The following is a 16,381-nucleotide window of genomic DNA, read 5'->3' on the forward strand; positions in this document are numbered from 1 at the left end:
ATTCTTTTGGTGATGATAAATTTATGCCCTCTAGTTAATGACCAGTTTTCTCCTGTTTATCTCAACTGTTGATAATTTTGACGATCTGAATCAGATCTCTTCTCTAATGAAAAGAGCCGCAGTTTCTCTAGTCTCACCTCGTGACTAACATCTCTACTCCCTGGTGTCATTGTAGTAGCTCTCTGCTGCACCCTCTTCGTGATATTGACAATCCTTCCTAAAGTCGGGTGTCCAGAACCAAACATAGTGGGGGTAATTTTGACTTTAGGTGATAGTGTAAAACGGGCGATATCGATTCAAGTCAATGAAAATGAAAATCGGAAGAGATGTACAACATAAATCACAATAAGAAATGTGGGCATCTGCTATCTGATATGAAGTAAGAGTAGGGGTCACACACAGTGCAATTCCACTTTGGGCCGAGGTATTAGGGAAAATGTCAGAGTGGAGATCAGGCCTTTCCAGAGGGAGCAAAGGAAAATCTTGTGACAGTCTCTCAAGATACACACACCCAAAATAAGAGGCCTGCCAGCAGGTTGTCTGACTGTGCTAGAGAGTGGTACATCATGTGGTGGCTGAACCTAAAGGAGGTTGAAAAGTAACCTCAAAGAAGGAAAGGAAATACAAGAGCAGCAGAGGAGCTGAAAAATTATAATTTGGAATAGTGGGTTAATGCACTATCCTTTCACTTCTGGGATCTGGTTTCAAGTCCAGTTCAAACTGAAAGGAAGAAAGTATCCTCCGTCTGTTAGCTGTAAGGGGCCTGCTTGAAATAAGTTTGGGCAATCCCAGTTTAGTTTTTATAACTATTTGAACCAGAGGAAGATACGCAGCTAGGGGGAGAGTGCAGGGTTGTGGAATCAATTTTGGATTGTTGTAGCAAAGATGAGCTGAATTACCATCTCCTGTGCAGTAAACTTCTATAGTTGTATGAATGTGCGTCCTGAAAATGGAGTACAATTATAGACGGTGTATTTAATACCCCTGTAACATAGCAACATAGGCAGTGCCTCTAGGTTTTAAAAATAATACTTAACAAAGTTATTATACCTCTATTATATTTGATTCAGAAGAGGCTGTCACTATTGTGCAATTTTATGAAGCTTGGTTCTCGTTACATTTTTAAGGTTTTTTTCCTTTTTCTACCATCATCTCCGGGTTTCCCCAGTGACGCGCTGATATGCGCGTGCAGCTCCCGCATGTGTAACTCCCGCCGGCAATTAAAGCCGGCGGGGTGCCACTTGAAGTAATTAACCAGGTACTTCAGATCGTTTGCAGACCTGATTGACCTGATATTTTAGGAGGGGTGGGATTTTCAAGTCAACTGGGACTGTTTCCCGTACTTGGGGAAACACTCCAAGTTGAAATGGACGTGTTGCAGCCATCAGCCTGTGGCAGCTACAAAGGTCCATTTGACAGGTTGGGGGGTTGGTGGAGACCCTCACTCATTGCAGAAGGCCACTCTGTCACTTTGGACAAAGTTTGGCCTCCACCACCCTCCTCCTAACAATAAAATTCACCAACTTGCACACTTACCCCGGTGTCCAGACACATTTACCTACCTTGCGGACCCCCTCAAATGTACATCTTCCAGATGGGGGCCGCCGTAGCTGCAGTCATGACCTCCTCGGAGGACGAACAGCATCACCAGCCTCACCAGCCACGCCGTCCACCTCTAACACATGGAGCTCCACAACACAGTGCTGTGACACATCCACCTGCACAGCAGGAGGGAGGGCAACGGCAGAGAGAGATATGTCGCAGAAGGCACTACCCTCGCCTCAGGGTCTACAGACCGAGGCTGAGCTTCCTGGACCTCTCTGAGCAGCAGTGCACACGGAGGCTCAGAGTCACTCGACATGTAGTCGTGGACATCTGCAGCCTCCTTCATGCCAAGCTGCTCCCGGCTGGCCCGAGCACCATCTTCTTACCTGTCGCTGTCAAAGTCACCACTGCCCTCAACAACTTCTCCTTCGCATCCTTCTAGGGTGCCACCAGGGACATCGCTGACGTCTCTCAGTCGTCTGCACAAAAGAGCCCTGCCAATACACCTACACCCACTCTGCAGTGACACAATGGGTGGCATCAGTTGTGGGTCTTCATAGTGATCCTCAGGAAAGGGCATTATTGCACAAACCAGACAAGATTCGCAAAGACGTGGCAGTAGTGGTGACAATATAATATGTAATGTGAGTTGATCAGAAATTAAATATAAGTAAAAACCATGACAAACCCTCAAACACCCTTGTGCATCCCCTTCATGCTCACGACATGTTTGCCTTACGCTTCCTACTGCACATATGTGATGCATGCCCTGTGGCTGCAGCACAGATAGTGGCAGGTTGGGTGAGGCTGACCATGAAAGAGATGCATGAGGGTGAGTATGAGATAGAGCCATGAGATTGTATGAGGATTGGGTTGAGTGCTGGTGGTGGGATGAGTACTGGCGAGGTGAGTAAGTGCAGTTAAGATGAGGATGAGCTTTGAGTGGGTGTGAGGAGTGACGTGATAGAATAGTGTTGGCATTGCAGAAGGAGATGTGGGGTGGGGGCAGTGATGTGGCAGACGGAGTGTAGGGGAATGAGTAAGTGTACTCACTTCGGCTGACCTACTTAGGTGATTGAAGCGCCTCCTGCACTGTATGCAGGTGCGCGATATGTTGGTGGTGCTGGTGACCTCCTCTGCCACCTCGAGCCAGGCCTTCTTGGTGGCAGAGGCAGGCCACTTCCTCCCGCCTGCTGAGGAGGAGATCTCTGTCCTCCCCCTCCTCCTCACCCCATCCAATAAGACCTGGAGTGAGGCATCATTAAACCTGGGAGCAGCCTTCCCCCTGAGCTGCTCCATGCTGTAATTTTTCCTATTTTCTGCAGCATCAGTCAGTGGAGGACTGCCCCTTTAAATAGGGCTTCTCCAGCTGACAGCCTATGCTGCGCATGCGCAGTCCGCCCGCTGTGCAGCATTCCAGCGCGAAACCCGGAAGCAAAGTTAAGTACCTTCAATCAAGCTGCAATCGCGTGCGGAGCACCCCGATTTCACTGGGCGCGTTACCCACGCACCCAGTCAACCCCCTGCTGCCAACCCGCCGCCCTCCTAATATCGGGCCCAGTGTGTTTGATTGAACAGAGCAGCACTGTAATATCCAGAGTGAAATCAATGAGGGACTTCAAAACTCTAGCCAAATAGAATTTCCAATGGAGAGGGCACATTATTTATGTAAAGCAAACCCACAAAGCATCATTGATGATGTCTCTTCAGAATTTGGAATGGTCACAACTGGCTTCAAAAGACTACAACTATATGTAAATGATTTGAAAATATCTACCCCAACTCTAGTTCAAATACATCTGAATGTGAGTAAGGAAAGGATAGGGAAGGAAGAAGCGGGGCGGGGGAGGCGCAGTGGAGTAGCTGTACTAATTAGAGATAACATAATGGCAGTAGATAAAAGGGACATAACTAACAGAAGGATATAAACAGAATCCATATGGATTGAAATAAAAGATAAGGGATCGATCTCGCTAATAGGGGTATGCTATAGATCACCTAATAGTGGAAAGGAGGTGGAGGAAAAAATGTGCAAGCAAATATGTGAAATGAGTAAAGGACATGGAAGAATGATCATGGGAGATTTTAACTACCCCCAAATAAACAGGCAAGAATGGATAGGTAAAGGGTTACAGGGAATGGAGTTTTTATAATGTGTGCGGGACTCCTTTCTTTCCCAGTATGTAAAAAGTCCAACATGAGAGGAAGTGCTGCTGGATCTAATGATGGGAAATGAACGAGAACAGATGAGAGAAGTAAGTGTAGGGGAACATCTAGGCAATAGCGATCACAACATAGGGTTTAAGTTAAAGATTGAGAAGGACATAAGTAAGACAAAGATCAAAGTAATAAATTGGAAAAAAGCTTCTTTTAAGGGGATGAGAATGGAACTAGGGAAAATAAACTGGAAAAATTTACTGACAAACAAAGAAATAGAACAGCAGTGGGAAACATTTAAAACGGTGATCAATAGAGTCCAGGAGAAATATATCCCACTAAAAAGCAAGAACAAACTAGCCAGTAATGACACACCATGGATGAATAAAGAAATAAGGGCAAAATTAAAACGAAAGAAAAAGTGCTGTGACTAGCACCAGGGGATGAATACTTCCTCTTTCACGTATGGGACGGCAATCCTGCTGCGCATGCGCTTTGTACATCGCCATATGCACATTGTAGATCACCATCTGCCATCGCTGCCATTCACTAAAAGCACTGCCCAGAGGCCGATGGCCGAGCACCAAAAATTCGACCACGCAGGTAGCCAGCCATAAGGGTGGAGGAGAGCAGAGCAGGGGAGAAGGAAGGAAGGAGAAGCTGCAGGGAAAGGGGGCGAAGCAGAGGGGAGAAGCAGTGGGGGAAAGGGGGAGCCCCCCTGTTAGACCTGGATCATGCTCTTGAACATGAACGGCAGGGAGTTGATTTCTCAGAAAGCCCGGTGCATGCGTGGCAAGTGACGTTATCGGACGACCCGAAATTTGGAAGCTGGGACACAGTGTCACTATTCACTCTGTAATGTAAAAGATGACCCTACCCCCACTTTCTACCCAATAAAATGGAAAACAATCCATGAGCCACACACAATGCTCCATCAGTCACCGCAGCTCTCCCAGAGTGTTTAGTTTGACAGAGTGATTAGCGACATTGTGGGCACTTCCGGTTTTTGATTGACCCGTGACATCCTTCTGCGCATGCGCTGGGCCACCCGATGACTTCACTCTCAGCGCATGCTAAAAAGCTATGGCTCCACTAGTGACATCACTTCCAATCACGTCACCCTCACTTGTTCTCGTTGAATGAAATGCGCCTCACTAAACCAACCTTGCAGCTCAAATTATGTAAAATAGTCAGTGTTGTGGATTTGTCAAATTCAGCCTCAGACAAAGGGCAACAGCACGCTGCATGATCTTGCAGTGCCCGTTCACAGGGCCACATATTTGAAGTGGCCCACAGGTCAATTGCTGGGTTGGCCTGGCACGTTTTCAGAGTCAAAGTGAGGTGGGAGGCTGCTCAATGTGAAGGCCTCGCTCCTCCAGCAGGCGGGAGTTTTTGCTGATCATGCTGATAGTGTGCCATGCATGATGCCAGGTTCACAATGATTGGCACAAATTGATATCATGCAGTTCTCCGTAGAGTGGGGCCTGGCTTGTCAGTGGAAATAATCTTCCACTATTTACCCACAGTAAGGCCCCCAGGTTCCACTCACCCCTTTTACTAGCTGCTCCTCTCTCTGCATCGCTCCCACTCACCATGTTCTTGCTGCTGCTCCCGACTCTGCCCAACTTATCCCACCCTGTTCCTCTCTCCCCACCCCCATTCCCCAGTCTCCCTCTTATCAGGTCGCACCTAAGTCTACGCTGCACTAAAGTAAATGGACCCAGCTCTTTATGCCTACCTGAGGTTCTTTAAGCTAGGAATTATTCTCGTAGCTCTCCTTTGAATCTTTTCCAAGGCCACTATATCACCCATCATGTCAGGGGACCAAAACTGGGTGCAATACTCCAGATGCGGTCCAACCAGCGACCTGTATTGTGACAGAAAGGGGTCCTTTGATTTGTACTGAATGGTTCTATTAATACAACTCAACACCACTAGCTTTAGCTACAGCTTCTCAACATTGATCATCAAGCTTCAGTGATCTGTGCACAATGACACCTAGACATTTTTTTCTCTCAACCTCTTTTAGTGTTATTCCCTGTAAATGATAAAGTATTCTGTGTTGGTCCTACCAACATGCATGACATTACATTTATGTGTTTGCCATTTAGGTGTTTAGTGGCAGACAGGCCTTCATGGAAGCTTCACTAAGTTCGACGGCCATTCAAAGGTCCACCTGCTGGTGCTCCCCAGATGCCCTTCCACACCACGCATTGCAGCAGGCCTAGTCCCCAGGCGTAATGGTGATCAATGACTATGGGCCATGAGGTTGAGGATGAGGGGGGGATATTGCACCATGGCGACAGTGAGTTCCTCACAACTTGTTGGAGGTGAGGGGTAGGTAGAGATGAGTTTATGGAAATGATTGATGGTGCAGTAAAGAAGCGGAGGGTTATCATTGCTGTCCAGGGTGACTCTGGAGTAGTAGGCGGTCTTGGCAGAGGAGGATGAGGCTTTAGAGTGCTTAATGTTGTCCATCCTGATATGGTGATGGATGGTTAAGCGTGTTGTGCACCAGATGCATCCAAGCCAGTGCTCTTTGGGCTTGCAGGAGTGAAGATGGGGGCCGTACCAGGGGAAGGAAGGAAGGAAGGAAAGAAATAAAGGAAGCAAAACACAGCAGCCAATTTGCACACAGCAAGGTCCCACAAACAGCAATGAGATAGTGCTGGTGAAGTGGCAGGGTGGGACTTATGCCTGCCCACGCAATCCCCCCTCTAACAGCTACTCGCAATGTGGAGGCCTCACTCCCCCAGCAGACGGGAAGTTTTGTTGGAGTTTTTACAGATCATTTAACAAGGTTCCACATAAGAGACTGTTAACAAAAATGAGAGCGCATGCAATTGGAGGCATCCTGTTGGCTTGGATAGGGAATTAGTTAAGAAGTAGGAGACAGAGAGTAGGGATAATGGGTATGTACTCAAATTGGCAGGATGTGACTAGTGGTGTCCCCCAACGATCTGTACTGGGGCCACAGCTTTTCACTATATTTTATAAGTGACTTGCTTGAAGGAATAGAGAGCCGTATATCTAAGTTTGCTGACGACACTAAGTTAGGTGGCACAGTAAATAGTGTAGTTGGGAGCATAAAGCTGCAAAGGGACATTGATAGATTAAGTGAGCGGGCAAAAGTGTGGCAGATGGAGTTTAATGTGGGAAAGTGTGAGGTCATCCACTTTGGACCTAAGAAAAATAGATCAGAGTATTTTCTAAATGGAGAGAAGCTGGGAACTGTGGAGGAACAGAGAGATTTAGGGGTCCAAGTACAGAAATCATTAAAAGCTAGTGGACAGGTACAAAAAACAATTTGAAAGACTAATGGAATGTTGACCTTTATCTCAAGAGGGCTGGAATACAAAGGGGTGGAAGTTATGTAACAGTTATATAAGGCTCTGGTTAGACCCCATCTGGAATACTACATTCAATTCTGGGCACCGCACCTCAGGAAGGATATACTGGCCTTGGAGGTGGTGCAGCACACCAGAATAATACTGGGGCTAAAAGGATTAAATTATAAGGACATGTTGCATAGACTATGCTTGTGTTCCCATGAGTATAGAAGATTAAGGGGTGATCTAATTGAGGTGTTTAAGATGATTAAAAGATTTGATGGGGTACAAAGAGAGAAACTAGGATTTGTCCAGAACAAAGGGCATAATCTTAAAATTAGAGCTAGGCCATTCAGGGGTGATGTCAGAAAGCACTTCTTCACACAAAGGGTAGTGGAAATCTGGAATTCCCTTCCCCAAAAAGCTTTTAAGACTAGATCAAATGAAAATTTCAAAACTGAAATTGATAGATTTTTGTTAGGCAAGGGTATTAAGGGATTTGGAACCAAGGCTGGTAGATGGAGTTAAGATACAGATCAACCGTGATCTAACTGAATGGTGGAACAGGCTTGATGGGTTCAATGGCCTACTGCTATTCATATGTTCCTGTATACTCCAGATGTGGTCTCACCAAGGCCTTGTATAACTGCAGTAAGATATCCCTGCTCCTGTACTCAAATCCTCTTGCAATGAAGGCCAACATACCATTTGCCTTCCTAACTGCTTGCTGCACCTGAATGCTCGCTTTCCACGGCTGGTGTACAAGGAAGGAAAGAAATAAAGGAAGCAAAACACAGCAGCCGATTTGCACACAGCAAGGTCCCACAAACAGCAATGAGATGGTGCTGGTGAAGTGGCAGGGTGGGACTTATGCCTGTCCACACAATCCCGGAAAAAGACCCATTTATTCCTACTCTCTGTTTCCTGTCTGTCAACCAATTCTCAATCCATGCCAGTAATATTCCCCCCAATCCCATGTGCTTTAATTTTGCTTCCTTTATTACACCCAGGTCTTGTTACACTTCCCCTTTTCCCAATCTATCACCATTCAGATAATGATCTGCCTTTCTGTTCTTACAACTAAAGTGGATAACCTCACATTTATCCACGTTATATTGCATCACCCAACTTGTCTAAATCACATTGGAGCCTCTTTGCATCCTCCTCACAGCTCACATTCCACCCCAGCTTTGTGTCATCTGCAAACTTGGAAATATTACATTTGGTCCCCTCATCCAAATCATGGATATATATTGTGAATAGCTGGGGCCCTAGCACTGATCCCCGCGGTACCCCACTAGTCACTGTCTGCCACCCGGAAAAAGACCCGTTTATTCCTACTCTCTCTTTCCTGCCTGTCAACCAATTCTCAATCCATGCCAGTATATTCCCCCCAATCCCATGTGCTTTAATTTTGCACACTAACCTCTTGTGTGGGACCTTATCAAAAGCCTTCTGAAAATCCAAATACACCACATCCACTGGTTCTCCCCTATCTATTCTACTAGTTACATCCTCAAAAAACTCCATTAGATTTGTTAAGCATGATTTCCCTTTCATAAACCCATGCTGACTTTGTCCAATCCCATTAATGTGCTCCAAGTGTTCTGTTATCACATCTTTTATAATAGACTCTAGCATTTTCCCCACTACTGATGTTAGGTTAACTGGTATATAATTCCCTGTTTTTTCTCTCCCTCCTTTTTTAAATAGTGGCGTTACATTTGCCACCCTCCAATCTGTCGGAACTGTTCCAGAGTCTATAGAATTTTGTAAGATGATCACCAATGCATGCCACTTCCTTTAGTACTCTGGGATGTAGATTATCAGGCCCTGGGGATTTGTCAGCCTTTAGCCGCATTAATTTCCCTAGCAATATTTTCTTACTAATACTGGTTTCCTTCAGTTCCTCCCTCTCACTAGACCCTTGGTTCCCTAACATTCCTGGGAGGTTATTTGTGTCCTCCTTTGTGAAGATAGAACCAAAGTATGTGTTTAATTGTTCTGCCATTTCTTTGTTCCCCGTTATAATTTCCCCCATTTCTGACTGTAAGTGACCTACATTTGTCTTCACTAATCTGTTTCTCTTGACATATTTATAGAAGCTTTTACAGTCAGTTTTTATGTTCCCTGCAAGTTTACTCTCAGAGATTCAAATGTTGGAATGATATCAAGAAATCATTCTTCACACAAAGAGGGATGAACACTTGATTCAGGATGAGCGAAATGGCCTTGCTCATCCATAGTTTTCTTGTGATTTTTTTTTTGAATGAAGAAGAGAAGGAACAATGGAAGAAGGATGAGCAGCATTCATCGATATACAAAATCCAACTGGCAGGACAGCTGTAGGAGTGAAGAGGAGGCATTGTGCAGTTTGTGTTGCCTGCAATTCCCAACAGCTATCGCCTGTATTCCAAAAGACACTGTGCATTATCTGCAGCTCTGGAGTAGAAGGCAACGCTGCTCTCCGTTCGCCCCATACCTGTCTGCCATCTTTCCCGCAACTCCATTTTTGAACTTCTCCGATCAGGTTTCAGAACCTTATCAAAGTCAATAGTGACATCTTCTGTGACTGTGGTGCACTATCCCTCCTCATCTTTATTTCAGTAGTTTTTAACATGGTTAACCACACCATCCTCCTCCATTTCCCCCCCTCTATTGTCCAGCTGAGTGGGAATGCCCTTGCTTTGTTCCACTATTATCTATCCAATCGTAGCCAGAGACTCTCCTGCAATGGCTTCTCTTCCCGCCCCCACACCACTACCTCTGGAGTCCCCCATGGATCTATCCTTGGTCCCCTCCTATTTCTGATCTACATGCTGCCCCTTGGCAACATCATCTGAAGACATGACGTCAGGTTCCACATGTATACTTATGACACCCAGCTCTACCTCACCACTACCACCTCTCTCGACCCCTCCACTGCGTCTGTGTTGTCAGACTGCTTGTCCAACATCCAGTCTTGGATGAACTGCACATTCCTCCAATTAAACATTGGGAAGACTAAAGACATTGTCTTCAGTCCCCACCATAAACTCGGTTCCCTCACTACTGATTCCATCCCCCTCCCTGTCCACTGCCTCAGGCTGAAACAGACTATTTGCAACCTCCGCATCCTTCCGACCCCATAATCCTCTCCATCACAAAGACCAGCTACTTCCACCTCCAAAACATTACCCGTCTCAGCCACCGCCTCAGCCCATTTGCTGCTGACAGCCTCATCAATGCCTTTGTTACCTTCACACTCAACTATCCCAATGCTCCCCTGGCTGGCCTTCCATCTTCCACCCTCAATATACTTGAGCTCATCCAAAATTCTGCTGCCTGTATCCTAACTTGCAGCAAGTCTTGTTAACCCATCGCCCCTGTGCTTGCTGACCTACATTGGCTCCCGGTCCACCAACACCTTGATTTTAAAATTCTCATCCGCATGTTGAAATCCCTCCATGGCCTCACCCCTTCCTATCTGAACTCGCTAGTGTCAGCGCTGTGCGTTCTCTGAACTCGCTAGTGTCAGTGCTGTGTGTTCACTGAACTCGCTAGTGTCAGCACTGTGCGTTCACTGAACTCGCTAGTGTCAGCGCTGTGCGTTCTCTGAACTCGCTAGTGTCAGCACTGTGCGTTCACTGAACTCGCTAGTGTCAGCGCTGTGCGTTCTCTGAACTCGCTAGTGTCAGCGCTGTGCGTTCTCTAAAATCAGTAGTGTTAGCACTGTGCCTTGCCTGAACTCTGTAGCTTGCCTGACAATGATTGGATCAAATTACACATTCCAGACAAACTGTTGGGTGAGTATTGTCCTCCCACTTCCTGTCAGTGACAAAGCAGATTATATTAGCTACACCATAGTGGTGGTAATAGACGTGACCAAGAGAAAGGCATACACTAAGTACATAGACAACAAAGGAGAGGATGACAAAAGGGAATATGAAAAGGTCAGGAAAGAAGTAAAAAAAAAACAATTCGGAAGGCAAAGAGAAACTACAAAATTAAATTATCAAGGAATGTAAAAAGAAATAATGAAGTATTCTACAGACGCATAAATAACAAGAAAAATCAGGATAGGGATAGGGCCATGAAGAGATACACATGATAAACTCACAGGTAATGACAGCGAAATGGCAGAAATATTAAATAATTACCAGGAAGACTAACAAGGTGTGCATGACATTAGAAGAGATCAAAAAAGATATAAATACATTTAATATAGAAAGGGGAAAATAATTGATAAACTAATCAAACTTAGTGAGGATAAAACCTCTGGTCCAGATGGATTGTATCTACTAAAAGAAGTTAGGGAGGAGATAGCGGAAGGACTATTACATATATATAAAAGGGACTAGTACCAGAGGACTGGCGGACAGCTAATGTTATTCCTATATTTTAAAAGGGAGACAGAACAAGTCCAGGGAACTATAGACCAGTTAGCTTAACGTTGGTGGTAGGAAAGATAATGGAATCCATACTCAAACATGTAATAGAGAGAGACATCTAGAAACTGAAAATATATTAAAGAATATTAAGCACAGATTTCAAAAGGGAAGGCCATGCTTGACCAATCTTATTGAATTCTTTGAAGAAGCAACAGAAAGGGTAGACAAGGGTAATGTAGTAGATGTAATATATTTAGATTTTCAAAAGGCCTTTGATAAGGTACCACATAGTAGACTCATGACTAAGGTGGAGTGAGGGGACAATTAGCCGCATGGATAGCAAGCTGGCTACAAAACAGAAAACAGAGAGTAGGGGTTAAAGGTAGTTACTCAGACTGGCAAAAGGTGGGAAATGGTGTTCCTCAAGGATCAGTCCTGGGACCACTGTTGTTTGCCATAAACAATTTGGACTCGGGAATCAGAAATACAATTTCAAAATTTGCAGACGACACCAAATTGATGGGTATTGTTAATACTGAGGAGGATGGCGACAAAATATAGGAAGGCATTAATAAGCTTATAGAATGGGTGTGTAATTGGCAAATGAATTTCAATATAGATAAGTGTGAGATGGTACATTTTGGTAGGAAGAATACTCCACATATTCCTTGGAAAATAAGAGTCTAAATGGGGTAGAGGAGCAGAGGGATCTGGTGGTGCAGATACACAAAGTAGCGACGTAGGTTACTAAGACCATTTTTAAAAAAAAGCAAACTAAGCACTGGGCATCATTTCTAGAGGGATAGAATTGAAAAACAGAGAAGTTACGTTAAACTTGTATAGTCCCTTGGTTGGACCACACTTGGAGTACTGTGAACATTTCTGGTCTCCATATTATAAAAAGGATACAGAGACATTGGAGAAGGTGTAAAAATGATTTACTAGGATGATACCAGAATTGAGAGGTTATACCTATCAGGAAAGATTGAACAGGCTGGTACTCTTTTCTCTAGAAAAGAGAAGACTGATGGGTAACCTGATAGAGGTCTTTAAGATTATGAAAGGGTTTGATAGGGTAGACATAGAGAAGATGTTTCCACTTGCGGGGGAGACCAGATCTAGGGGCCGTAAATATAAGGTAGTCGGTAATAAATCCAGTAAGGAATTCAGGAGAGTGGTCAGAATGTGGAACTCGCTACCACAAGGAGTAGTTGTGGCGACTAGCATAGATTAATTAAGGGGAAGCTAGATAAACACGTTAGAGAGAAAGGAATAGAAGGATATGTTGATGGGGTTAGATGAAGAAGGGTGGGGGGTGGCTCGCATGGAGCATAAACACCGGCATAGACCTGTTGTGCCAAATGGCCTGTTTCTGTGCTGTACATTCTATGTAATTCTATGAAACAATGTCGTTAAATGAAGAGACATTACTCTGACAGCCTATAAGTAGGGCACTTTTATACTGAGAACTTACACAATAAAAAGTCACATTTATTCTGTGAGATCAAATTTGAAGTTTGTTTAAATAGACTCCAAACAATTCCATGTGGAAATGCAATTGAAATTTCCCCTTCTTTTGTACTCCCTCATAGAAATGAACTGAAAAACCATCATTTTGGGATGGAAACCTTCATGTTTCAGACATGTTACACAGTTTCCACCTAACTACTCTTCATATAATACTGTGTAGTCCCACAGTTCTGAAGCAAGTACATATGTCATCAAATTGTATGCTACCTTTTCCTGCCTTTGTTTTTAAATCATAAAATTTTCACTTTAACAAATGAATGGCTTTGCTGCTCATGAGTGGCAGTCACGTTGCTTGTGAAAATAGTAATCAAAATGCAGTAATCAGCAGAATGTCCTTTAAATGTTTGTGCTTAAGGATTATCAATATATGTGTTTTTAATGAGGATGAGAAGCATTGTGGTCCACGGCTCTGCTGAGAATTGCTCAGATTACATGTAGTCCTACTCTAGAAAGTTTGAGATTAGCACATGGATAAAGAGGATACACACTGGGTAATGGTGATATATGGAAGATACACTATCAACTGATATTAGACCTGGTAAATCGCAAATGGTATGTGTTCTATATTTGTTCAGCATTTGTTCTCTATGATCTCAATGATCTTTTTCTTACATTATAACGTTACAATATATTATAAACAGCACAAAGGCACCATCTAGTGGCCACTGCACAGTACTTTTGCTTCTTGCAGGACGAAATCAAATTTTAGTTCTACCTATGGGGGCAATAGGTTAAAATATGCTTAACATTTTAGAGATTAGAAGCTGTTGTGTCTGATTGTTTAACATTTGATAGAATAGCAGTAATGAACTTCACACAAAATAGACAGTCTTGCCAAATTGTAAATAGAATAATTGGCTGACAGATTTGAGTTTTGCATTTCATGTTGCCAAATTGAGAACAGTTGGATAAATAAAACATAATGGTTATTCTTGACGAGTCAGTTAAATCCATTATGGTACATCTTCACCAAACTCATCCGCATTCCTGTGAATGCACTACAGTTTGGGGTTTTCCAACAAAATCTCTGCAGTGTTTTATCACATGACTGTCTGTTCCTGTTATAGGACGTTATGGTGGTGGGTGAACCTACACTGATGGGCGGAGAGTTCGGGGATGAGGACGAGCGACTGATCACTCGATTAGAGAATACGCAGTATGATGCAGCAAATGGCATTGATGACGAGGAAGATTTCAATAACTCTCCTGCACTGGGAAGTAAGAGCCCCTGGAACAGCAAAGCCCAGTCGAGTCAGGAGAGTAAATCAGAAAATCCCACACCACAAACCTCTCAATAAACAGGAACATATCACTCTTTTTATTATAAAATTTTGTGCTTTTTTTTTCACTTCTTTCTCCAAGCTGCACCTGAAAGTTTCTTGTTTGAAAATGTCTGCATTCAGCAGTATTGAAAAATTAAGACCTCTACTTTGATTTAGTGAGTTCATATTTAAAGCTTTAAAAAAACAGCTGGTATTATAAGCCATGCAATCCATTATATTTTGTGGGCATCTTAGTATGACAGGTTTGTGGTTTCTTTGAATTGTTCCTAAGTTTGAACAGTTGCTATCATGGAACTCTGGTAGTGATTATCATTTATATTCAGGTCTTGCAGGAACCTTTGCTGGTCCAATTTTTTGCTTGTGTATTTATGTAAGCTTTTTGTAAGGGGACTAACAGATAATTTAGAGCAGAAACTATTTCATTCACATAAATGTTCAGCACAATATGTGAAACTTAGAAATGAGTCTTTGTGTCATTATACGGATGTATTTTATGTATGCTTTGCCATTAATTAAGTGTGCCAATAAACAGTGGTAACATGAATGCACATGTCTGACAGTGGTTAATCACTGTTGTCAAATTTTCCACTAAATCTGGTACAGGATTTGTGCAGAAAAATTATAATGTATTGGTAAACTGACACTTTTTTTTCCTTTGTAATATGTGTAACTTATTGATAGGTGTTGCACAAATGCGAGATATATATAATGATGACCTGAACATCCAGTATCTGAACTCTTAGAATCTAACTCTTCATGTAAAGCTTAAAAAAAAGCAGCACACATAATGAATTGGATGCTATCAACTTAAGGAAACACAAATGCTTCATATTTTGTAAGTAACATTCTACTACTTGTGGCACATAATCTTTCCAAGCTGCTGAAGAAAAGAGGACCATATTGGCCAATACAATTCTGTTACATGCTTGGTTACATTTCATTTAAATTGAGAAACCTACTTGAAAGTCCAGGGCCTATAGGACAGTGGGAGATGAGAGAATCAACAAGTAGGTGACACCAACCTTGGACTTTAAAAGCCAATAGTTTGTAGGAATTTGAAGAATGAGACAGGTAAGGAGCTCCACAGATTCAGAAAAAAAAACCTGAGTAGGACAGAGTGCAATGAATCTTGATTTTGATAGTGTTGATGTGTGGAGAAGGAAAGGTGTCTGAAGCGGCATTTTTGGAGGTTTGACACACTTGTTTTGTGTCCTTTGGCAGTGCAGTACTGAGGGAGTGCTGCACTGTCAGAGGTGCTATCTTTCGGATGAGACGTTAAACCGAGGCCTCATCTGCCCTGTCAGGTGGATGTAAAAGATCCCATGGCACTATTTCGAAGAAGAGCAGGGGAGTTCTCCTGGCCAATATTTATCCCTCAACCAACGCCTAAAAAAAAATGATCTGGTCATTAACGCATTGCTGTTTGTCGGACCTTGCTGTGCGCAAATTGGCTGCCGCGATTCCTACATTACAACAGTGACTACATCCAAAAGTACTTCATTGGCTGTAAAGTGCTTGGGGACATCCCGAGGTCGTGAAAGGCACTTTGTAAATGCAAGTCTTTCTTTTTGTTTCACATTTTGCAAGTTTATTACTGTTAGAATCTAGTCAGATGTTTGTGTCAAATGGCAACTCACCCAGGTTACTTCGACAGCACTTCTCTCCCGTGTGACCTCCAACCCCGAGAAGGACACGATGCAGCAAGTTGTCGGAACACCATCAGCTTCCAAGTCACATACCATAGTGACTTGGGCATATATCACAGTTACCTTCGTCGTCGCTGGGTTACGACACTGGAATTCCCTACCAAGCACCTTTGTGGGAGCACCATCATCACAAGGACTGCAGCAGTTCAAGGAAAAGGCCCGTCGCCACCTTCTCAGGGCAACTAGGCATAGGCAGTAAATGTGGTCTTGCCAGTATCACCCACAGCCTAAGGACTTTTTTTAAGTTAGATTTTTTAAAGTGTTCCATTTTCTTCAGTTGAGATATCTTTCATTAATATTTTATATTTAGTTACTTTGGTTTATCCTTCAGTTTTCTAAAATTTATATTGAGTTGACAGAGTGCAGCACTTCTACCAGGTAGCAAGGTTCCCAAAAGTTCAAGGCCTCATTGATGGCACCCATGAGGCCATCAGGGCGCTTTACAACAACCCTGAGGCATA

The 16,381-nt window shown here is 43.5% G+C and overlaps 1 protein-coding gene across 5 annotated transcripts in view; it reads left to right on the plus strand.

Annotated features, from left to right (window-relative positions):
* The window catches only part of ldb2a (LIM domain binding 2a), a 458,572-nt gene extending 443,814 nt beyond the window's left edge, over positions 1-14,758 (plus strand). For all 5 annotated transcript variants that reach the window (XM_067989459.1, XM_067989447.1, XM_067989451.1 and 2 more), the window contains one exon: positions 13,999-14,758. In XM_067989459.1, the coding sequence (XP_067845560.1) occupies positions 13,999-14,229 (231 nt within the window). In that variant the 3' untranslated portion in view covers positions 14,230-14,758. The remainder of the gene's footprint in view (positions 1-13,998) is intronic.
* Positions 14,759-16,381: the final 1,623 nt, after the last annotated feature.

Source organism: Heptranchias perlo, chromosome 1, assembly GCF_035084215.1.
Source record: "Heptranchias perlo isolate sHepPer1 chromosome 1, sHepPer1.hap1, whole genome shotgun sequence".
NCBI classification, from domain to species: domain Eukaryota; kingdom Metazoa; phylum Chordata; class Chondrichthyes; order Hexanchiformes; family Hexanchidae; genus Heptranchias; species Heptranchias perlo.